The sequence below is a fragment of the Callorhinchus milii genome, unplaced genomic scaffold, assembly GCF_018977255.1.
Source record: "Callorhinchus milii isolate IMCB2004 unplaced genomic scaffold, IMCB_Cmil_1.0 Scaffold28, whole genome shotgun sequence".
NCBI classification, from domain to species: Eukaryota; Metazoa; Chordata; class Chondrichthyes; order Chimaeriformes; family Callorhinchidae; genus Callorhinchus; species Callorhinchus milii.
The window spans coordinates 4,241,038-4,265,826 of NW_024704769.1; the positions used below are offsets into that span (position 1 = coordinate 4,241,038).

At 45.8% G+C, this 24,789-nt stretch overlaps 1 protein-coding gene across 2 annotated transcripts; it reads left to right on the top strand.

Annotated features, from left to right (window-relative positions):
* The first annotated feature begins 5,295 nt into the window (after nt 1-5,295).
* LOC103187800 (calsenilin) lies at nt 5,296-14,628 on the top strand. Of its 2 annotated transcripts, none has more exons than XM_007907459.2 (8): nt 5,296-5,453; nt 10,976-11,100; nt 11,833-11,902; nt 12,080-12,150; nt 12,782-12,889; nt 13,043-13,147; nt 13,229-13,291; nt 13,968-14,628. In XM_007907459.2, the coding sequence occupies exons 1-8, from the start codon at nt 5,351-5,353 to the stop codon at nt 14,013-14,015; spliced, it is 693 nt and encodes a 230-aa protein (XP_007905650.1). In that variant the 5' UTR covers nt 5,296-5,350; the 3' UTR covers nt 14,016-14,628. The 2 variants fall into 2 exon arrangements, with proteins under 2 accessions (XP_007905650.1, XP_007905652.1); XM_007907461.2 differs by lacking the exon at nt 5,296-5,453 and adding an exon at nt 9,462-9,576.
* Nucleotides 14,629-24,789: the final 10,161 nt, after the last annotated feature.

Sequence of the window (24,789 nt, forward strand, 5' to 3'; positions counted from 1 at the left end):
TCAATCCACGACTGCTTGTGGGACACTGCAATTGGCTGTCACGTTTCGCCCACAAAATACGCAGTCAATCTTTACGATATATTCTGTGAAGCGTTTTGAGACGTCTCAACGACGTGATAAGGCACTGTATCAAATGCAAGGATTATTATCATCATCACCGTTGATCTGTATACACACACACACACACACACACACAATCTGGCAGCCAAGTTTGTCTAATATTCCTCCCTCATGAACAAAGAAGCAATTACAGTGCTAACTGCTCCACCTGCCGACCTCAGCTCACTTAGCACAAACCTGTCACCTGCTGTTCTATCAGGCTTTGCCTTACAGCGCTTTGAGACGTTTCAACGACGTGATAAGGCTCTGTATCAAATGCTAGGATTATTATTATTATTATGGAACTGCTGTTGTTATCAGTATTTCTCGGTTTCTCAGAAATTCTCTGCTGTTGCGATCTGCGCCACTTAAGCTGCTGACGCTTGGGCTGCGCAGTAATTTGCTTGTTTTTTTAATGGCCATAATGTTATTAGCTGATTTTTCATCAATAAGTTGCCATTTATTGTATTAGCAGCGAGTACATTGCACCTCTGACGGAGCCAGCCTGCCTCGCTGAAGTTCTCTGGACACAACCTCAGCACTTTCACCCATCGGCTCCTCCGCTCTCAGGCGTCATCTGTCCTTTTGCACTGATGTCCCCCGTGCCCTCCATTGCACCATCGATAGCTACGCTTTCAGCCTCTGTGCCCTGAAACTCTGGAACACTCTCCCTCTATCTCTCCGCCTTGCCCCTTCCTTCCACGTCTTCAGATCGCGTCTGAAGACCTTCCTAAGGTCCCTTCCCCACTCCTCGGTGTCGTGCTCCACCACTGTCAAGCGCTCTGGGGCGCTACCGTGTGTGAGGGAGAGGGGCGCTGCGTAAATGCAAGTTGCTGTTGTTTAGAAATTATAATAATAATCCTTGCATTTGATATAGCGGTTTTCACGACTTCTAGAATATACCGTGAAGTGAACTGACTGAATATTTTGTGGGCGAAATGCGGCAGCCAATTGCGCACGGCAGTGAGTGTCCCACAAACAGTCGTGGATTGAGTGACCAAATTATTAGTGGGTTTGTTTCTTGTGGGATTATTATCAGGCGGGTGCCCTGCCGGGAATCAAACCCAAGTCTCTCGCTTGCGAGGCAAGTTCTCTAACCACTGAGCTACAGGACTCCCCTTGAAAAGAATGCAGAGCACGTGGTTTGTTGTCTACCTAAACCAATTCCTTATTATAATAATAATAGTCCTGGCATTTGATATAGCGCCTTATCACGTCGTCTCAAAATGTTTCACAGAATATACTGTAAAGCGTTGTGTTAGGTCAAATGCAACAAATATTATTATTATTATATTTATTATTATCTGCACAACTAGGTATTGAGCAGCAACCAGGCAGGTTTGTTTCACTCCCAGACGAGAGTTTCATTGGGAGACAGAAGTGCTCGTGGCCCTCAGTCACCCCTCTGACTGTAATGGTTCATTGAAACATTCCTCCTAACCACAGATCTGTTGCTTGTCCTTGAATGTTTGTGGATGGAATCACATTTCTTCCACGTTTGAGATTACAAACCTCATGCTTGCAATGAATGCTTTATCACACACACACACACACACACACAGTGCTGTAGCTACCAGAGTGCCTTCACAGCTGCAGTACTGCTTGTGGGAACCTTTCAAATGATTTAATAATTTAGAAAATTATCATGAAAGGTTGTTCTCTGACGGCAGACAGTATTTCATTAACTGGTTGGTGCATTAGCATCAATCACTAAGACAACAAGAATAATCCTCGCATTCGATACAGCAGCTTATCGCATCATTCAGACGTCTCAAAGCGCTTCACAGAATATTACTGTAAAGTGAATTGAGTATATTTTGTGGGCAAAACGCTGCAGCCAATTGCACACAGCAGCGTCCCATGAACAGTCGTGAATTGAGTGAACAATTTTTTTTTAAGGGATTACTATCCCCGGAAAGCAATCCGCCAATTGACCAACAAGCGGGTTCCTACTTACTGCTAGGTAAACAGAGGCGTGTGGAGTAAGGAAACTTGCCTACGGTTTCGCCCTGCCGGGAATCAAACCCAGGTCCTCTCGCTCACAAGGCAAGTGCTCTAACCACTAAGCTAAGGAATCATTAACTCAGCAATTTAGCAGCCGTATAAAATTGCTGTCACATGCTACATGTTAGAACCTGCAGTTTGCAGCCTGATTCTCACAGATTTGCTAGGCCTAAGGTTTCTGTGAAGAAACCGTGAAGAAATACCTAACGTATTATTAGTATTATTGTTATTATTTCGCCCTGTCCCATCCGGGAATTGAACCCAGATCCTCTCGCTTGCAGGCGAGTGCTCTAACCAATACACTACACGACTCCACTTTCAGCTTGCTCCAGGTTTCAGTCACTCCAGGTACCACCCTGATAGAAATCTTCCACAGCAAAAAGCAACCTGTCGATCATTTGTTTTCTTTAGTTTCTCTCCTTCTTTCCTCTCTCACTCTCTCTCTCTTGCTCACTCTAACTTTCTTCTTTCTGTAGCTGTTACCTTTGGCTTCTGTCCAGTCGAGGACTTGACAAATGATTCCCGCAGAGGTACAGTGGGATATAAATCCCTCTTACCCAAACAGTGATTGGGACAAACGGTTAAAAATGCTATAAAGCAGACTATTATTAAGTTGCAGTCCCAAAGACTCAAGGTCAACAATATCATCATAGTCCTGCACTCAGCAGTGGCTAGTAATTGCCTTTTAAACTTTTACAGGTTCATTATAATTATGGCATTGTGTCTCAGTGCTTTGATCTGAAATATTAAACATCATCCAATCAATAAAAGGCTTTCGTAGTCTGATCCTGCATTAGTCAAAGCAGGTAAATATTGACAAGGGCTAATGGTCCCCAGGAGCCCACGTTGGCGCTGTGATCTCATCCCCAGCTATTGTGCTGACGCCAGCTGGTAAGCTCAGCTGATGGTCGCTGTTTGTGGACAGACATCAGTGCTGTACTTTATTACTCGTATTCACGCAAAGTATGGCATTTTCAGTTCTTTGTGCTACTTCACTAAACTATGGGGAAGCACAATTGGTTATTTTAGGACATGTTTTCTTACTTGTCACAGTAACTATGACGAAGTTTGAAACATAGGAACAGGAGGAGACCATTCAGCCCCTCAAGCCTGTCCCGCCATTCTATTAGATCATGGCTGATCCGTACCTCAACTCCATTTACCCGCCTTTGCCCCATATCCACCTCAGTCTTGAAAATGTGAAAGGATCCAGCCAAAATCCACAGCCTTCACAGAGTTCCCGACTTCCACAGAGTTCCCGACTTCCACTACTTCTGTGCAAAAAAAAATGCCTCCTGATTTCACTCCTAAATGGCCTGGCTCTAGATCTAAGATGACGCCCCCTCGTTCTGGATTCCCCACCAGAGAAAAGCCCTGGACAAAAGGGATAATTAATCTTCGAACACACGACAATCAAAGGTGGTTTCCCACTGTCTAGAAATTTCCTATTCTGCCTTTGTCTTCCCTCAACAGCTCATCAGCAGTCTGTGCTTAGATCAGCTCATAGGCACATTCTCTGCCAAACTCTTTGCTTTTTCTAGGAAAGGAAAATTGACGTGCAATCATTAGGCATATTTTTGACAAAGGGCATATTTTGCAGGCAATTCGTTCAATAATGAAGCCTCTAAGAAATAATGTAAGTCTCTCTCTCTCTCTCTGGAACCTTTAATTTCATATTCCACTTTGGCCAAGCCGGGTGTCCGACACCTGCAGAAACCCAACACCATTGCTTACGAGTCTCCAAACCAAACTGAGAATTCAACGCATCCCACCTTCACGTGGAAATCCCAGAGATAGATGGTTGGAAATGGAATGTGCTCTCTCTCTCGCTCTCTCCCTGGAGGGACTCATCCTGCTTACCTAATTCCAGAAAGTATTAGGCGCAGGTTGGTGAGAGCCAAGGCTTGTGGGGAGCATGGAGTGTGCGTTGGGGTAACTGCTGGAGTCTAACCAGCTAAAACCATTGATATCGCTGTCCAGCAAGCTTTCCCGCTGCTTGTCCAGCTAGGACACCCTACCCATTAAGGCTTTGGCTTGCAGAGTTGACAGGAGCTGAGTGAGATGACAGCCTGCCCCCAGTGACTGGTCTGCCCTTCCAAGTCCTGCCGATCAGCCAGGCTGGGCTATGCTGTCATCAACAGTGCCCTGGAACACTGCCTGGCTCATGAACCGGACTAGTGACCGTCACAGAGGACTAGCTCGATTCTGACATTTCATTAGCAGAAACGTCACCTTGGGACCAGCTCAGCTCCAAGAAGTCGCCGTTACCCAACGACATTGGAAGACGAGCTGATCAACCGCTTCAAAGTCATAAATTTTAAGCTTATTCGTGTTTCCTTTAGTTCGAGCGACGAGTGAAGTCATTGATCCCTGAAGACGTTTGCAAAGTGTCGGATGTTCTTCAGACATCTGTGTCTGGGACCTGGAGCGAGCGAGAGAGATAGCGATAGAGAGAGCGAGAGAGAGAGAGAGAGAGGGCTGTGTGGTGTTTGGGAGAGAATGGCACTATCTGGACTGCTCCTCCATCTGGTCTCTCTCTCTCGCTGAGTTGCAGGGCTTGGTGTCTCAGGCCGGATGTGTATGTGTGTGTGTGTGTGCGCGTGTGTTAGTGTAACCGAGTGTTTGTTACATGATTTCTGGTCCCTGATGACTGACTTTCTGCTGAAGCTGCTCTCAGCTTTACTTTTGGCTGCCCCCACCGTGACTCGTTACCCCGGTCAGTCAGTGGAAACCTTGGGACTAACTTGCTGACGTTCTCTTATCAGAACCGTGAGGAGCTGCGGTAAGTACAAGATCCGCATATCCCTCGCTTGTCGTCATGGTAACTCCATTATCAAAATCAATGCAGATGATCTGAATTGGCATTAGAGGAGATGGGATGCTAACCACATTGTGTCCTCCCGCCCTCCCTCTTTCTTTCCCTCCCTCCCTCCCTCACTTCTGTGTTTACTCTGGTACAAGTGGGAGTGCTAAGTGGAGCAATGAGTTGACCTCGGGAATATCCGGCTACAAATACCGCAGTAACACGAGCGAGACCAGCACTGGTGATCCCTGCAGCTTGGCTTCACCACATAATGAGGCGTGTTGGAAAGTTTCAGGGTGCTACACTAGCTGTGGCCTGAGAGGGAGAGAACAAGAGCGAGAGAGAGCGAGCGCGAGAGACCGAGAGAGAGAGAGAGAGAGAGAGGAGTCGCTGTGGGGATTGAGAGTGTGGAGAACGAGGCTTGAGTGATTGCTACAGCGCAGGATGGCCCTGCAGGGATTGGAGATAATCGCGGTGGCAGTGGTTATTGTACTCTTCATCGGAGTTCTCAAACAGTTTGGGATACTGGAGCCCATGTCTATGGAAGGTACTGAGTGCATTCTTTCCCTCGTTCCCGGTGGATCAAGTAAATCTTTGCATTCGATCCTTGCATTTGATATTGCGCCTTTTCACGTCTTCGAGACATCTCTAAGGAGGTACTGTAAAGTGTATTTTGTGGGCAGAACAAAGTATGGACAATATTTAACGCTCTCAGATCAGGGAATTCAATACCTGCAATGAGTCGTGGGTTAGGAGAGTAATAATAATAATCCTTGCATTTGATCCAGCACCTTATCATGTCTTCGAGACGGCTCAAAGCACTTCACAGAATATACTGTAAAATGTAGTGACTGTACATTTGTGTGCAATAAGAGGAGAGAATTGTGCGTGGCTGTACTGAGGGGGGAGGGATGCTGATCACTAGAGATGCGTAACAAAGACGGTGAATAGAAAGTCAATGCTCCCCAAATCTGCTGTTGCACACAATGTCTGGGGGGGAACTTCACTGGTGCAAAACTCTCTGTGTGAGAGAATAGGGCAGGGCAGCGGGTCATCACTGATACACTCACATCCCACTTCATGAGGCAACTGATCAGCAACTGATTCTAACAGTGTTTGACGCTGACAGTTGCAAAAGAGGCAATAGGAACAGGTCCGCTGATGACCAGGATCCATTTAGTTTCTTGATCCGCGGCTAACTCTGTGTTCAGATGCAACTGATATGACTTCATAGAATCTTACGGCACAGAAAGAGGCCATTCGGGCCATCATGCCCGTTCTTTGAAAGGAATATCCAACTAGTCCCACTCCCCCGCTCTTACCCAATAGTCCTACACACAGAATCGTAGAACTTTTCCTTTTCAGGTTCCTATCCAATTCCCTTTTGAAAGCTACTATCAAATCTGTTTCCACAAACCTTTCAGGCCGTGCATTCCAGATCTCTAACAACTCTCTGGGTAAAAAAATGTCTCCTCGTCTGGTCTGTCCTCTGGTTTTTTTGCCGAATATCTTAAATCTGTGTCCTCTGGTTACCCACCCGCTCACCAGAGGAAACAGGTTTCTCTCTGTCTACTCTATCCAAACCCTTGAGTAACATTTTGCGCCGATGTGTGGTGTGTGAAGCCGTGAAGGAAAAGCTGGAGTGCGATAGTCAGCTGGCACTGACTGCACTCTGAAACGAGGGATTAAATTACCGGCTCATTGTAACTCGATACTCTGTGAAATTATTGAAGGAACTGAGTAAATTGCACTCAACTAATAATCGAGGGACAGAAGCCACGGCTGTTGTTTCTGCTTCACAGCCGAAGTCACATTTTGAATTCTTTTCCAATACCACAACAACACAGTGCCCTTATCACGGGGTAGTGTCCCGGAGTGCTTAACAGTAGCGGAGCCTGACACCGAACGGGGGCAAAGGTGGGAGGAGGTGATCGTAAGCACTGGCAAAGAGGAAGGTCTTCGGCCGTGATCTAAAAGAGGGGAAGGAGGTGGGGAGGTGGAGGGATTAAGTGAGAGAGTTCCAAAGCTTCAGAGTGTAGTGGCTGAAAGTGCAGCCGCCAATGGAGGAGCGGAGGGGCCGAGTTATCAAGCGGACCTTCCTGTACTGAACACGGTCATCAAGTGGTCCTTTATGTCAGTTGGTCAGGTCCCCCATTGCCTTGTCCTGAGCCTGTGACAAAAACTCTTGCTGTACTGCGTATGTAAGGTCTAGGAAACCGTAGGACATACTCAATCCAGACACTGAAAACACTTGTTTCACAATTCAAGGCTGTGGAGTTGAGATAAGAAGATCTTACACCACAGATTGATTAATCATTCAGCTTGTACTGTGCACCGGCTGATTATTCAGATGGAGGGTGCGAGCACCAGTACAGAACAGCTCTTCTGGTGCCCTGGTTGGGAAAGGCAGCACCGGGTACGGAGTTAGACGATTTAGGCAAATGGTTACATACTCAAATCCCATCTCAATTCAGTAGACTGAGCTCTCCATCCGTCTGCCCGTTCAGGTGGACGTTAAAGATCCCGTGGTCCTATTCGAAAAGAGAACTCACTCTTTTTACTCACTCCCAGTGTCCTGGTCAACAATCCCCCAGATAAAATTGATCATTCACTGCATGGTGGTTTCTGGGACGCTGCTGTGCGCAATTGGCTGCCGCGATTCGCCCACAAAATACACAGTCACAGTATATTCTGTGAAGCGCTTTGAGACATCTCGAAGACTTGATAAGGCTCTATATAAAATGCAAGGATTATTATTATCATTATAACTGTTTCAGTCATGATTGTTGTTTCTGAAGCCTTGGCTGTTTCTGCCCTGATGTTAAAACCATTTGCATTGCCAGCTTGTTAATAATACATGACTGTTGTGGCTTATCAAGTTGCTGTCTCTGCTGCTGCAGACAGGAATAGATCACTAATAACTACATCACTGAAGGACATCAAGAACTAGGGGCTTTGCTCTTCCACAAATACGTCACATTTCTTTTCCTATTTACCCAATGGAAACTTTTCAAACCCTATTTATTACACTGCATCACCTTCTGGTTTGGCCTCCTTGCTCTCCTACCGATGTATTCCTCCCTGCTCCTTCACTGCCTTAAGGATTAACGTTAAGATGAAATAATTATGAATTAATAATCATTCATCTGATTAAAAATTAATATTAATTCTATTAAGAATATTACCATTTGTTCATCCACAAAATACACAGTTAATCCACTTTACAATATATTATGTAAAGCTCTTTGAGACATCTCAATGTTGTAATATATATCAAATGCAAAGATTATCAGTAGTAGTACTTAAGAGGACTTTTAATTTCTTTGTTCTTCCTCTAAATTACCCTTTGTATTTTTCTACATTGAGCTTCATTTGTCAACCATCTGCTCCCTGTCTAGGTCCGACTGTATTCCTCCACACCACACTGGCGTGTAATTTGGTATTATCAGCCAATTTAGACACACTGACACCACCCCCCTGCCCAAAGTCAGATCTTTTCTTTATACAACAGAACTTCTGGGTTTCTGGAAAAAGTCACAAGAATAACAACAACTTGCACTCAAATAGCGCCCGTCAGGTGGGGCAGGGTCTCGGAGCGCTTGACAGTGCAGTGCTTGACGCTGAGCCGGTGGGAGGGGGGAGGTGACCGTAATCATGGTTGAAGAGGAAGGTCTCTGAAGATCAACACTGCACTGATAAAGGAATCAGTGGGAGCTCAGGAACCACCATCCACATCATGTTGGTGGAGGAACAAAGCTCGTTACCTGTTAAGAAGTGCACAATACCGTTTCAAACACTAAAGATGAGGAACAAGCCAGGGAATCACCAGGTAAAACGATGAGACTGAATCGTACACTGGCAAACACGGAGCAGACCGGAGCTTGCCAGACGATAGATACTGCCAGAGTTAATGGGAGTTTCTTCTATAATTGAGGAAGTACAAATGCAAAGGCAATTCAATTTGGTTTGAAGAATGAGATTATCTTCACTCAATCCACGGCTGTTTGTGGGGCACTGCCGTGCGCAATTGGCTGCTGCGTTTCGCAAACAAAATAGAGTCAATTCACTTTGCAATACCTTCTGTGAAGCGCTTTGAGAACGGCTCAACAAGGTGATAAGGCGCGATATCAAATGCAAGGACTATTATTATAGTGTCTTTCACGTCGAGAGGACGTCCCAATGCACTAATACTCCAGGGTTTGCACCTGAGCTGGTGGGGGGGGGGAGATAATTGGAACACAGTGAAGGAGGACAGTTGAGGCAGATATTGAAGGAGAGGAAGGAAGGAAGGAAGGAAGGAAGGAAGGAAGGAAGGAAGGAAGGAAGGAAGGAAGGAAGGAGCGAGAGGAAGGCACATCACTAGAGCGAGATGGAAAAAAAAAAGCCTAAGTTCAGGTTCTCCAGAGATCAGACAGTCAAACGGAAAAGTGTTATTGAGGTTCGATTTGTAGAAGATTCAATAGTGTTGGCCCGTGACAGGAGAAGGGATGGTTGACAGGCAACACAACAGTTGGTACTTCTGATCAATTAAATTGTGTTAAGATGTTCTAATAATAAACCTACAGAACCCACCAGTAGAGACTGTGTTACTCTAGTGTGTTTCCGTCTGGTAAAGCAGCAAGTTCGCTCGCTGGGTAGGATTTTTTTTTACACAAGAGAACAGATGACAGGTAAGAACTGAACTAACGTGCAAATTCCATCTCTCGACAGTCAGGGGAAGAGTAATAATTATAATTAAATTCCTTGCATCTGACCCAGCGCCTTATCACGTCTTTGAGACGTCTCAAAGCGCTTCACAGGATACACTGTAAAGTGAATTCACTGTATTCACCTCCGACAATGCAGCACTGAATTGGGGCGTCAGCTTAGACTACGTGGCTCTTGATTACGTCAAGAAATTACTTTGCCACACTCTCTCGACTAGTTCAGGCTCACTCCTACTCTTTCTCTCACTTCCAGTCTCTCCCAGTGACTCACTGTCACGTTTAATGGCTTCTCTAGGAACCTCACCAATACAATATAATGATTCTCCAGCCGGTTCAGTGAGTCCTGCGAATGGACTATCTTTCTCCGTGCAGTTAGGATATTTAGAGAGCGTCTAATGATGTCAAGATACACAAAGTTTCTCTCCACTCCAGGATAGAGCTATTTTCAGAAAGACATTGAATAAAAATAGAATGGCTGAGAGAGTGGTGAAATTTCAGCAGGCAGAAGACTGCAAGGTGGGGAAACCAGACCTTAAAATCAATATAGCAGAGGTTTCTCTTCTCAAAACAGCCAGGACGTGGGTATTAATGTTGCTGAATGCATCTCCAACGCAGCATCTTTTCATCTCCAGATCCGAGTTTGCTCCCCACTTCTATCGTGGAAGAGTTATCCCATCCCAGGTATCAGATAGCACTGAGTGTTATCACGTCAGCAACTTGCGATGATTCAGTGCCTGTGCCATGCTCAGTGGTAGCGCTCTCACCTCTCAGGTTGTGCGTTCAGGTCCCCACGTCGGGACTTTGAACCCACACAATCTGGGCTGATTTATCAGCACTGGGGAGTGCACTGCAATATCAGAGTTGTTGTCCTCAAGTGAGACGTTGTGTAGTCAATTCACTGTACAGTATATTCTGTGAAAATGCGAGAAATCTCGAAGACGTGATAAGACGCTATATCAAATGTAATAAGTAGGAACCCGATTGTTAGTCGATTGGCGGGTTGTCTTCAGGGAGTAATAATCTCTACAAAAAATATATACCTATATATTTGGTCACTCAATCCATGCCTGTTTGTCAGGCACTGCTATGTGCAATTGGCTGCTGAGTTTCGCACACAAAAAACTCAAGTCAATCAACTTTACAATATATTTTGTGAAGCGCTTTGAGACGTTTTAATGACGTGATATAGCGCTATATCAAATGCAAGGATTATTATTATTATAAAGCCTTTCACATTGGACAAGGCACTTTGACACCAAACCACTGCACTGAACTTATTCAATGAAATTTTGGGACGGTGTCAGGTAACCTGGTTCAATAAGGCTGTACACAGTGCTAAGTGTTACGGTTTTTTCCTTTACAGACAACAGCGAAATTGATTTGGAGCTATCAAATGCGAGACATCAGCCGGAGGGTCTTGAGGAGCTACAAGCACAGACCAAATTTACCAAGAAAGAACTCCAGTCACTTTACAGGGGCTTCAAAAGTGTACGCAAGTAACTCAATCTTCCTGCAACTAATGATGGTATTTATTGTTACTGTGGAGAAGACTGTAAATCAGCACTTTACGTAAGTGGCTGATTCCAGTGTCTGTGGCAGCGGTGGCTAAAACCTTTTCGGTCAGCCAATAAAATAAATTGCCTTGATTGAATATTTTCTTGACTGGTGCCACAAAAGAATATCCGATCAAGAAAAAAAAACGGAAACAAAACATGGAATTAAAACAGCCTCGCCGAGACTGTTGCAAATGGTCAGCAGGTCACTTCTTGACCCACTCACCGCTCTTACCCCACAGCCCTGCTGCGCATGTTTCCTTTTCAAGTCCGCATCCCTTTTGAAAGCTACTATCGAATCTGCTTCCACCAGTGCATTCCGGACCATAACAACTCTCTGGGTATAAAAAAAAGTCTCCTCGTCGCCTCTCTGGTTCTTTTGCTAATTATCTTAGATCTGTGTCCTCTGGTTACCGACCCACCCACCACTGGTTAGTTTCTCCTTATTTACTCTATCAAAACCCCCTCATAATTTTGAACATTTTAAATTCGGAGTCATTTAAAGGAGCCGTTTGTAGCTTCCACGCACTCCTGTACTTAAGCAGATCCTCAAATCAATGTAGTGATTTTTTTCATGATTTTAGGGTTGGGAAAATAATTGATACTGTGGCTCATTTAAAAGTGGGATACAGTACGTGACAAAATATTTCTGCCTTTCCTTTATTAGGAGTGCCCCAGTGGGATGGTGGATGAAGAAACATTTAAAGCCATTTATTCACAATTCTTCCCCCAAGGAGGTAAGAGAATATAAAAGAAGAGAATAGCTAATCTAGAGACCACGCACTGCGTATATACTGTACAGCCTTCTTCATCTGGTCATGAAGTCCGCTTCCCCTTCCTCATATACACGGGTATTATACGAGGCCTATGCATCTGTTGCACGTACAAAACAAACACTTGACTCTCTTGTTTAGATGCTACGACTTACGCACATTTCCTGTTCAATGCATTTGATGCGGACAAAAGAGGAGCAATCCGGTTCGAGGTAAGAGACGAGTAGAAACGAAAGATCAGAGTGTGAATGGTAGCACTAACTCTCCAAACTCTTACCCCACGGCTGTTTGTGGGACGCTGCTGCGCTCAATTGGCTGCCACATTTTCCCCACAAAACACACAGTCACTACACTTCACAGTATACTCTGTGAAGCGCTTTGAGACGTCTCACCCACATGATAGGGCGCTACAACGAATACAAGGATTATTATTATTTCAACCTATTAATGTAAACAACTGATAGAAACCTCTGTGCTGGAGGTCATTTGCCATTTTTGTCTGTATTTGCTAATTACCCCTAACCTAATAGGTTTGTTAATATATATGGCAGCAGTGTTAAACACTTTCATATTTTTTGGTGGGGCTTTTTGGTCAGCCCTGACTGTCCAGCACCTTGGAACGTCCTCCCGACGTGAACGGCGCTGTGTAATTGTAATTTGTTGTTGTTGGAATAGAATGCGCACTTGAAATAAATAGCAGGGGGAAGGGAGATGGGACCTAAATGAACAACAATCAAGAGAAATAATGATAACCTATATATAAATAAATAGTCTTTCCTTCCCCTTCTTCTCTCTCTATCTGTTCTCTCTCACACTCTCTCTCTCGGACTATGTCTGTCCCAGGATTTTGTCATCGGGTTGTCTTTGTTACTACGTGGAACTGTAAATGAAAAGCTTAACTGGGCCTTCAACCTGTATGATATCAACAGTGATGGTTACATCACAAAGGAGGTACTGTCAGTACTTAAACCCTTGTAAAATCCCTAATTCTCAAGAATAATTCTGTCTTTGAAACAAATACCTGAGACATATTTGCTACATAAATGAAAGTTGTTGTTGTGGTGGTGGTGGTGTAATCAGATTTGTGTCCTGTGCTGCTTGCAGGAAATGTTGGCTATCATTAAATCTATCTACGATATGATGGGCAGATACACGTACCCCATTATGCACGAAGATGTTCCGTTTGAACACGTGGAAAGGTTCTTCCAGGTAATGCAGCGTTTGAACCCCTTTTTACCGCTTGATATTTGCGGCCTGCGCTAAAAAGTAACTGATACTGTCATCCCACAGAAAATGGACAGGAATCAGGATGGAGTGGTGACCATCGATGAGTTCCTGGAGACCTGCCAAAAGGTTAGAGCTGCTCAGAGTCCATACCTAAACTCTGCCACCTCCTTAAACCGTCCTGACGCTCAGCAAGCACTCGCCTGCTTCATGTCCTCCACCCTACCTGCCCCACCAGAGGTGGTCTGGCTTTCAGCCTGTCTGCTCCCATCCCTGGAACTCCATCCTGAAGTCCCTCTGACTCCGACTCATCTCTTTCAAGGTCCATCTCAAGGCTCCTCACCCAAAAATTTGGTCACTCAGTCAACGACTGTTTGTGGGATAATCCTGTGCACAATTGGCTGCTGAGTTTCACCACAAAATACCCAAATCGCTGTACAGTATATTCTGTGAAGCGCTTTGAGACGTCTCAATGATGTGATAAGGAGCTATATCAAATGCAAGGATTATTATTATATTATTATTATTATTGCTCCTCTTTAATCAGACCTTTGGTCATTACCCCTCCTCATTCCCCCCCCACCACCCTCCCTCCTTCTGCTCCCATCCCCAGCTTGGGTGCCAAGCCAGGACTATCACTTGGTATGTCCTCCCAACGTGAAAGGCACTATATAAATGTAAATTTGTGTTGTATTTCTTCAAATAGGATTTGACTTGGATGTGAACCCTAATGTTGTTCCTTTTTTGGAAATAAATAAAATCTGAGAAACTTATTTTCTAATTACTCTCTCTCTCTCTGTTACAGGATGAAAACATTATGAAATCAATGCAACTCTTTGAGAATGTTATTTAGTTTATCCTACACTGAACAGGAGAGCCGTGGTCAGGAAACTGATTAAAAAAAATATTGATCGTCAAGACATACAATTTTTTTATACAGTGAGAATCCAGAGGATTAAGAGTGTGGAAATTATCTAAGAACTTTTTTTAATTTAAAATCTCCAGTCCGCAGCAAGAAGCGATGTAAAGTACCTCTGTTATCTCAAAGCTCTTTCAGCACAGTCTGACGAGCCAAGGACTGTTCCAATAGACTCGGAGATATTTTTCCAATGGAAAATGGATTTGGGGAATTATATTATAAACCTCTTCACATTCCTGAAAGCGGAATCCGATACAGACTGCAGAGCCATCTCCCAAACTAAAAGGGATGAGATTGAAGAGGAGGGACAGTTCCACCTTAAATCCTTTTGCCTTACCAATGGACTATTTTCTCAAGACACTGCCCTATCTATCACTGTGCTCACGGTTTACTGAGACAACCTTGAAGATGTGTGGCTTTAATTATGATGGTGTATTGGCAATTCTTGTCAGTCTTGCTCATCTCACAGGACTTTAGCTACAATCTCAACTAGAACCAACGAGCAACACTCAACAACAACAAATTACATTCACACGGCGCCTTTCATATCGGGAGGATGTCCCAAGGTCCGGGACAATCAGGGATTTGGATCCGAGCTGGGGGCTAGGATCAGGAGGGGGTGGAGGGTAGGGAGGGTGGGGGTAGGAGGGTGACCGAAGGTGCGGTAGAAGAGGAGGCTCTTGAGACGTGCATTGAAGGAGGCGAGGGAGGGAGCGAGGCAAAGGGAGTGTGGGATGGAGTTCCAAAGGCTGGGGGCGGAGAGGCTGAAGGCCCAACCTCTCACTCAACATCCAACACTAGTTTCCTTCCCTTGTGCAAAGTGAATGAAACTAGTGGATGCCACAACGTCTGACAAGTCACTGAATATTCAACTGAGAACAACAATTAGGAACAAGACCCATTTACTTTTCGGAGCCTACTTGCTTTGGTTTTTAAACACTGAATAAAGGCTTAATGGCAAATCTCTTCCCTGAGTTCACAGCGAGGGAATGTTCTCATTGTGCATTGATTTTTATGTTACGAATGAGTTATTAAAGTGCCGGTAATGGCTTTTCGATTTTGCCACTTGTGAATGCGAAGAACATGTAGGCGGCCGTGTATGACTGTCGGGGCATAAAGAATTTTCCTTGCTGTTTTCCAGTCTTTTATCGCACACTCACTACACTTTTTACCGCATACTCTGTGAAGCGCTCTGAGACGTCCTCCCGACGTGAAAGGCGCTCTATAAATGCAACCTTGTTGTTGTTGTTGTTGTTGTCTCGAAGACGTGATAAGGCGCTATATCGAATGCAAGGATTATTATTATTATTATTATTATTATCATCACTGCGATGATGACGGACGGGTGTGAGCCCAAAGGCCATTTCGAAATCAAATGTTTATCCGTAACAGGTGCACGAAAGCGTAGACACCGAAAAGCAGCGAATGCTCCCGTTTCCGCTCAGCGCCGGAGAAACCGACTCGCGGTACAAATGCCGGCGCGAGCGCATCTGAGTTTAAACTCGGGGGGGGGGGGGGGGTCGGGGGTCGCGCAGGCGACCGGAAATCCCCCCCCGTGACCGACCGGATTTCCGGTGACCTCTGACCCCCGGTGACGCGTCGCGCAGTCGGCCGACACCTCTGACAAACCCATTACGCGACACACACATATATATATATATATATATAAAATATAAAAGGCTATTACGCCGCTGTCACAGGGACTGTCCGCCCCGGAGTCCGTTCCTCCGCCCCTATCGCGACCCGAACCCGAACCTTATCACATGTACCTCACAGCCGTGAGAAAAAAACACGAAAACCCCCCCAGTCAGTGAGCGACAGGAGTTTCGCTTCACCCGTGTGGACAGTTATATTATTATTATTAATATCATTATTATTATTAATTGCCGTCCGAACGAGTGTGGGCGGAGGAGCGCGAGAGGAAGCGCATCACCGGCCCCATCGCTGCACTTACCCGCGACTCTCTCCGCGGCTGTTCTGGTGCAGCACTGAGGGGGGAGAGAGGGAGTTCCTCTCTCTCTCTCTCTCTATCTTTCTCTCCTTCATTCCCCCCTCTCTCTCCTTCCCTCTCTCCCCCTCTCACACACTCACTCACACACACACACACGACGCCGCACGAGCCGCCAGGCGGCAAGAGGCGGGAAAGGGGCTCCGGAGCCAATCAGCGGCGAGCAGGTGCGCACGTGATCGAGGCGCCCCCCCCCCCCCCACGCGCCCCCGAGAGCACTGTGGGAGCCGTACTCTCTCAGGCGAGCACGTCCGCCGCCTCCCACATGCGCCCGCCTCCCACAGCGCCCCCTGCAGCTGCGCCAGCCTCACTACACCCAGATCTCCCTCAAGAGGCTGAAACACACACACACCCACACACAGTGTGTGATAGTGTGTGTGAGACAGACTGTGTGTGTGTGAGTGACACACACACACAGAGATAGATAGAATGTGTGAGAGAGACAGAGACCCTCACACAGATAAACAGCGAGTGAGAGCCGCGGAGACCGAGCGAGAAAGCGAGACCGAGAGAAAGGCAACGGGCGAGACACTCGTGGGCGATTCCCGTGGTGCAGTGGTCAAGAGCGCTGGCCTGACCCGCGAGAGGACCCTGGGGTCCGATCCACCGCCTCCGAGTCGCCTCGGAAGCACTTCGCCAGAACGTACCGTAAAAGCGTAGCGCGGCTGTACGTTCCGTGGGCGAAAACGCGCGCGGTGGCGGATTCCTGGCGGCGAGCGCACGGGGCAGGCGGCTGTTCGCAGCGCGCGCGCCGCCGGCGGCTCGCGCTGGTCCCGAGAACGCCGTCCTCCGGCGCCGAGGTCGTCGCTGCAAAAACTGTAAATTTAAAAAAAAGCGAGTGATTTGTGCCAAAGATTCGCGACGCTCCAAATAATAATAATAATAATAATCCTTGCATTTGATATAGCGCTTTTCACGTCGGGAGGACGTCCCAAAGCGCTTCACAGAACACACTGTAAAGTGAATTGACTGTATATTTGTGGGCGAACGCGGCGGCCAATTGCGCACAGCAATGTCCCACAAACAGTCGTAGATTGAAAATGACCAATTTATTATTGTTTTTTTTTGGAGGGATTATTATTAGGCTCTGTGTGGAGTAAGGAAACTTGCCCAAGGTTTCGCCCTCTGCCTGGGATTGAACTCAGGTCTCTCACTTGCAAAGCGAGTGCTCTAACCACTGAGCTACAGGGCTCCAGTTCTCCAAAATAGAACGGTTACAAAATATTGTTATGTGCAAGAACTCAGAGGCTGGAGAGACAGGGCTGCTCAACACCCCCTGAATAGCTGCCCAGCCAACAAACAGGCAGTGCTATCCCATGTCCATTGGGTTAATCGCAGGTGCCCACCCCCACCGCTACTGAATGGGGTGTGGGGCGAGACAAAAATAGATCAGTTGTTTTGTGCAGCTATTGCCTAAAGAAATAGCGCTAATATTCTCTGCGATGTGAGGACGCGCCTTATCACGTCATCGAGACGTCTCAGGGCTCCCCCAGGATTATGCTGTAAAGTGAATCGAATGTGTGTTTTGTGGGCGAAAAGAAGCGAAGCTCCCGTGATGCACAACGTTTTGAAGTTCAATAAATCTCCCTTCATTCATTCATTCATTTATTCATTTATTCAGTTGCAACTGAAATGGCGCAGAGGTCAAATACTGCAGATCACTCTTAACCGCTTGCACAAAGTTGATTTTTTTCAAATGATGTAATTCTGTGCCGTATGCAAATGGGACTGGCTTTGCTCCTGCACGCAGGACAAGCAGGATTTTACTCCAGAATTCTGGGTTGATGCAGAAAGGAGGGGGAGTGGGAGGGGGTTGGCTAACACATTGAAACTTCAGCTTAAAGACATGGAGAGAGAGGCGGGAGGCAGATTTCTGCCATAGCAACAGCGCTAAATATAGAAAGCTGCAGTTTCACTTTGCTGCCTCTCTGAATGGCTGAGCTAGTGTTTAACAAATTAACTTTTAACAAGTGCACTTGCACGGGGTTAACAACAGCGCAGTATGGGAAGGGAATCGCTGCTCGACTTGCCCTGTGTACACCCAGATCCTTAATAAGTCCCATCTTCTGCACCAACCTCCCTCTCGTTCTGATTGCTGCTCTCGGGAGAATGTGCCCGAGAGCTATATTCTCTTCTCACTTGAATCTTCTGTGAGTGAGTAAAATGTACTAGTGTTGAGGATAAGATGTGTTGGGAGGTGGGGGAGGAGAGGGAAATACTATTCCAGGCAGCTGGAAAGGTCATTGATTGACAGACAATTGAAAGAACTACATGGTTTGCAGATTACTGGGAGGATTAGTTCTGTACTTTGCCATATCGGAGTTTACAGGTTAGCGGATTATATGTACATGCCTCCAGCAGTTACCTCGAACACACACTCCGGCTCTCCCCAAGCCTTGGCTCTTGCCAACCTGCGCCTAATACTCTCCGGAATTAGGGAGAGTACACATTCCATCAATCTATCTCTGGGATTTCCATGTGTAGGTGGGACGCAAGGAACACTCAGCTGTCTTGAAGCCACGATAAGGCACTATATGAAATGCAAGGATTATTATAATAAAACCGGGAGAAGCCATCATTTTGAGCTGAATTGGCCCGTGTTGGTAGAGAATTATTCTGACAAGAATTGGGGGGCGGGGGGGGAATTCATTCATCTGCTCTTATCCTGAACAGATTTCTCACCAGCCAAACGTTTCACCTCTGACAGAAGAGAAGGTCATACCCAATACGATGACCTTGTGGGGTTTTTGACCTACAAAAACAATCACTAGCAGAGTTATCACAGTGAACCTCACACAAGGCATAACACACACATTTAAAATGATTTATGCAAAGTATGAGCTCTGTCAAACGTGCATAGAATATAAACTCTTGAATAGGGCTTGGGGCAGATGTACAACTTAAGCGATTATACAGATGAGACTTATGCCAGTTTTACTGTATGAAGAGCTTTGAGGCGTTAGCTCTATACTTTTTTTTCTTTTAAGTCGCTCGTTTCCAGCGTTTGCTGTTTATTGCTTAATTAAAAAAAATCGGGAGGACTGGGTGTGCTTATCGGTTTACGTTCAAACTCACACACTGAAAAAAAGTGTTCCGAGTTTGATGTGTGAGCCAAAGGAGGGAAGGGAATGCAGTCAGTAAGGAATACATTCACAGCTTTTAGACTAGTGTTGCTCGAGTTTGTGACTGGCTAGAGAAGTGTGCTGAGGTTCACTGATATTTTCGCACAAGCTGCACTCAGCTGTTTGTTCTCCCCTCACGGCTGTTTTTGATGTATGGCTTTTTTTTCTCGTGAAGCACTGTCCGTCCTTTCAACGTTTCAACTTTTTAACAGCGTAGGAGTGAAGACAGAGCAAGCAGAACATTTAATGTGGTGCACACGCACACTCATATATATAGAAATGGTAGGATTGATTGATCGACCGCCCCCTGAGTGAAAATGGTTCCATCAGGACACTTGATTTTCAAATGAAACATCTTTGTAATGCCGCTTTTATTAGTAACAAATAAGGTGGATTCATTGTTAACAAAAAAAATGGAGTTGGAATAAATACTGCAAACTGTTTCGACAGGCAGCACTCATATACACCGACCGGTGTGCAAGCCCAAAATTATCTGCTCACTCACATGCAACATCATGCACAAATGCTTCAGGTACACTTTTACAAACAGCAAGTAAGTCACTGCTCCAGTTAACACCTTTGTTTTTATATGGAGGCAACACATTAAAAACCACATCAACCAGGAAACAGATGCAACCGATGGAAGTCACAGGGGTTTTCGTTTATCCATTGGTCTCAAAAACCCTCAGGTTAGAATCCTCAATTACACTGTGGCCAAAAGAAACAGAGTGAAGATTTGATTACGTCAGTCAAGTCCGTCTGTCTGACAAGGATGAGATTGTGGTCAAAAGCCATAAGGAATATCATGACTTTTAAACCCGCCCTTCCCTCCCTCCCTCTGTTGGAGGAAGGAATAAAATGGGACTCTTAAACCGTGCCGAGTTTTTAATCTAAGTGGCAGTTTTGAACAAGGGCATCTTTACAAAGACCAAAGCACTGGAGGTAACTTGCTGCCTTTTCTATCGCCCCTAACCTCAGTCTCAGTGGAGATAGTTGCCCTGACCTACCTACTGTTCCCGCACAACAGTCACTACACTTCGAGGGCAGATTAAGTATGGGCCACGGCTGATACGGTAAAACTGCCTCAGATTCCCTCCCCCACCTCAGATTCCCTCCCCCCCACAAAATGCAGTAAAATGTTCCTTTTTCTCCCCCCCTCTCTTTCCTTCTTTAAAATATCTCAAGTGGAATACAATATTTTGCGCACCAACTTCGAGTGCTCTATGTATAAAAAAATAAACATTTCTCCCCCCGCTCGTGCCTTTAACATGTTTCCTCCCGTTTGCAACCCACGCCTGCACTCACTCACTCACTCACACAACCCAGCCTTGGGGTAAAGACCCACCACCTTCCCTTGTGCTCTTATTGTTTGTCAGTGCACAGATTTAAACCCTGGCATCTAACCTGTATGGTGAAGGCAGGACAAGGTTAGGACAGGACAGATCAAAGGAGTGAGCGGTGCTACGGGAGGTGACGTGACACTAAAGTGCAAAGATGCTCAATGTGATCCAGAGAATGGCTGCTTCCCACTTGTGTGTGTCCGGTTACTGGCCACGGTTTAGTGTTGAGAAATTCCTAGGGTAAGGAGCCAATTCGTCGATGATTCTGCCAAACCAATCGGGAGGCCGATGTGGTGGAGTGGACTGGGGAACGGGAAGACAGTAGAGCCAGCTTAGGAAAAAGAAGGTTGGCAATTTTCAGCAACCTTTCCGCTGGTGGGTAAATTGGAACTTTTCCCCAAACGATCTGAATGGTTGCCCGTCAACACGACCCTCGATGTTGAAAGGAATTGGACTTGAAGTACAGATCAGCCATGACCTTACAGAATGGCAAACCAGGCTTGAGGGGCTGAATGGCCTCCTCCTGTACCTAGGTTTCTGTTTCTAATTGGGCCTTTTTTAAAATTTAACTTCACCACTGAATACACCAGCCCTTGACGGTGGAGTATACCAACGTGTAAGTAATTAGCGGGCACTTTTACAGCTGTCTTGTGGTGAGTGCTTTAAAATGGTGGAAGATGGAAAATTCTGAATATTTCACACACATCCTCACCCTCCCTCCGTTCCTCCACTGTGTTACCCCAGGTCTTAGCTCATGCTTTGTATCATAATACGCTTACGTTACCACACTATGAACAGCAAAAAACAGAAATAGTTATGTCATCACAGCATCTCTTACATCAAGCTGAAAGTGAGTGCGGGAATCAAGCGACTAAACAGAAAGAAAGATTCCATTATTATTCCTCTAATGCATCAAAGCCTTTATGGAAGCCTAAATCGCCCATTCAGCTCAGTAGGCACTTGAAACACAACAAGCAAACATAACATGGGGTAGATAGATTAGATAGATTAGAATTCAAAAGGCAGTTGAATTAAAACCAAAGTCTTTAGTCGCAGTTTTTTTTTCCTCGAAATAAGTTGCACACAGAATCTGTCATATTTACTAGTGTTTTGTTTTCTTTTCGAAGGAAAAAAAGGTGATAAAAGAGAAATATCGGCTTTCGAGGTCAAGCGAAAGGTTTCGCCACTTTCCGGGTTGTTAACAATACGTTTACGAAGGTCTGGCGAGATCCAAGAGCGAGAGCAACCCCTTAACTTCACGAGGAAGACAACCATCAGGGCTGCCTGACCCTCCAGCCAACACAGCGCCACCATTTTGACATGCAGGAAGCTGCCTTCACAACTTACAGACACATCTGATTGAATGGTTTCTCGCCGTCTTGAGGTTTTTACACACGTGAGATCTGTACCACCAGCTCCCTTCCTGGCTCTCGCACTGCCCTGCCCGGCCCAGGTCTTAAAAGGAACACATCGTGTGTCCTCCTCACATCCAAATCCTTTTCTCAATCCCCCACTCCTCAACATTGGTGTTAAGAGTCCCCAGAGCTGCGTCGCTCTACGCTCCCCAGAGAGGCGCCTTGCCCAGTGTGCGGGCAGGGGTCTGGGTCAGTGTACACACCCAGCAGTGCCTTTCTAGAGCAGTGAACCCGTCCTGGGCTCAAGACTTGGCTAAACCACAGACTCTAGTGAACAAACTGCCACAGAAAGGCCTGGGGGGGGTGTAGGGGCAATCTCTGGCATCTGATTGTCAACCCGAAGTTAGCAAGTCATTTTCAGAAAAGTAGACAGATGATGTTTAAGGCCTGCTCTGCTCTCCTCACCCCACCCCAGCGAACAACCGCAATATCTCAAAATGTTCCCAAAAGCGGGCGATAAAACGTAATCCAAACCCAGGCGAGGTTTCCCCCCTCACCCCCGTCCATCTGTCCACCCATTCCCACCGTTCCCAAAGGCTCTCTCTCTCTCCCCCTTTTCCCTTGACCTCCCAAGCAACACGGACCATTAATACAGTGCCACTTAATGATCGGAAGTGGGTAACAAACATGTAAATTTCTTTAAAAATCTATTATATAAAAAGACTCACAGTACATATTGAACTATATTATGCAAATATTCGGTCATTTGTCGCATCATCAACCAAAGCAACTATGGACTCGTCACTAATTTGAACTGCGTCTCAGTATGAGCCTAATGTACAACAGCAAAACAAATTTGAGCAGGCGTGTCTGTACAGTTTTGTTTTCAAGTGAAATATAACACGGAAATCAGAGAGGTAGCTAGGCGCACAGCTCTACAAAACCAAGTCAGTTGGGTAAAGGCCTAGAGAACTGGGGATGTCATGGTACGTCAACAATGATAGAAAACGGGAGAATGGAATGGTCGCCACCACTGAAAAGGGCCCAAGTGGTTTCTGTCTGTGCCGCGATTTCACTCCCTTCCTAATATCGTCAATCAGCACCCCCCACCTCCCCAGAGAGACGAGAATCATTTCTATGTTGATCCCAGTGTTGTTTTACCTGCTCTGTTGCTTTAAACACTCTACATTAAGATTTTCTAGATTCACGGCTTAACACAATTTGCTTTTTTTCCCCCAAAACATTTTTTGTCAGCCATACACAAAGAGCCTAAGACGGGTTTAGTAATGGAAGCTTTTCCTGTGTTCTGAGGGAACATCACAGGGTCTTTAGAATAATGCTCACCCTTGCGGGAAGCCCTGTGTTCGGTGGGGGTGGGGTGAGAGAAGAGAGATGTTTGGAGGGTTTAAGACAGACAACTATTACCAGAGGATGTATTTATCCGCCCATTCAGTGAGGGGAAACCAATGGTTCCCTGAACATGGAGGTGACTGAGGGACTGACCCTGGTACCCGCTTTGTATTTTCAACTGTAAAAACATGATTATTGGTGGGATAGTTGCAGGGGTGAGAACTTTAGCACCATATTGAAGATGAAAACATCTCCTCAAAGAGTGATGAGTTAGTTAGCATTGCGTTTCCTCTCGACTGGGTACCAGGATCGGGGACAGAGGTAGACAGTGGAGTGTTATGCTCTGGGAGCTCTTACACCTCTGCCAGGAATCAAACTCTTTCCAGTGACCAAAGCACCTTTATCTCATGGCAAGACACTAACTTAAGCCGTGCCCGTCTCTGTCTTCTGCTACTGTTTGCCTCATCCGCCTGTTGAAGCTGCCGGATAGAGACTGGTTAAACTGCAATCCCACACACACGACTATCTCCTCTGGGAGAAACACCAGGCGCGGAGATGCCAAGGGCCCTCCCTAAAGCCTGACTCAACCAGGCCATCACCTCTGCTAGTAACTGCTTGCACAGCCTCCTGCACAGAGACCAGAGGGTGCAGATCAACTGCGTGACCTTTCAGGCAGCGAGAAAGTTGGGAGTGTGAGCACAGGCGAGCGGGAAGAAGGAAAAGCAAAGTAAAACAGTAGATTTTTAATAACTGGAAATAACAAGGAGCTAAATAGCAAAATTTCAATTACAAAAATTAGTTACAAAAATATCTAGAACTTGATCAGGTATTTAATATTTTTTTCTCTACTCTGCGTGTAAGGTAATATCGATCATTTATACACAATGGGTGCCATTTCCACAGCGACTCAAAAATCCAGCATAAAATCACAGGTTTTACAGGTGTAATTTTACTGGGAGTTTGATGTGGGAGGAGAAAAAGACTTAATTTTCTTACTGGGAACAAACTGACCCAATCGCACCATGTGATTATTACACCAACACGCTGTGTTTAGGGCTCAAGGGCTCACTGCGAAATTCTCCCAGGCACCTGGATATATTATAGGTTTTGCTGCACGTCCACACTCTGGGGTGCCCTGATCTATCACTTGGGCCATTTTAACTAACCAAAAAGTACCGAGGGACACTGTGTTAAACCGGCAGAATGAGAAACCGGCAGAGAGTAGCCCCAGTTAGCCACGCTTTGAATCGCAGCAACCTATTAGCAGAGCGGCCAAAGTATAATTCCATTGTTTATCAAGAGGCAAAAATCTTATCTAAATGGGAGCAGCAAAGTTAAGCATTCACCGGGCATCTGGGTTTGAATCTTATACTCAAGGCAGGAGACCAGCCATCGGAAACAAAGGTTGAACCCTGAAAAGGATAGGATATGGAAGGGTTTGTGTGTAATCTGGATTGATAACCCACTGCATTGTTGGCAATTTCATAGCATGACATCCCAAGCTCTGGCCTGCCCATTGAACCAAGTCTATCC

What these genes read in the sequence shown, in the direction of transcription:
- LOC103187800 (XM_007907459.2), top strand. Translation starts at nt 5,351, where the DNA reads ATGGCCCTGCAGGGATTGGAGATAATCGCGGTGGCAGTGGTTATTGTA. An exon ending in ACAATTCTTCCCCCAAGGAG is followed by an intron (nt 11,903 to 12,079) that starts GTAAGAGAATAT and finishes TCTCTTGTTTAG; the next exon opens with ATGCTACGACTTACGCACAT. An exon ending in GAGGAGCAATCCGGTTCGAG is followed by an intron (nt 12,151 to 12,781) that starts GTAAGAGACGAG and finishes TGTCTGTCCCAG; the next exon opens with GATTTTGTCATCGGGTTGTC.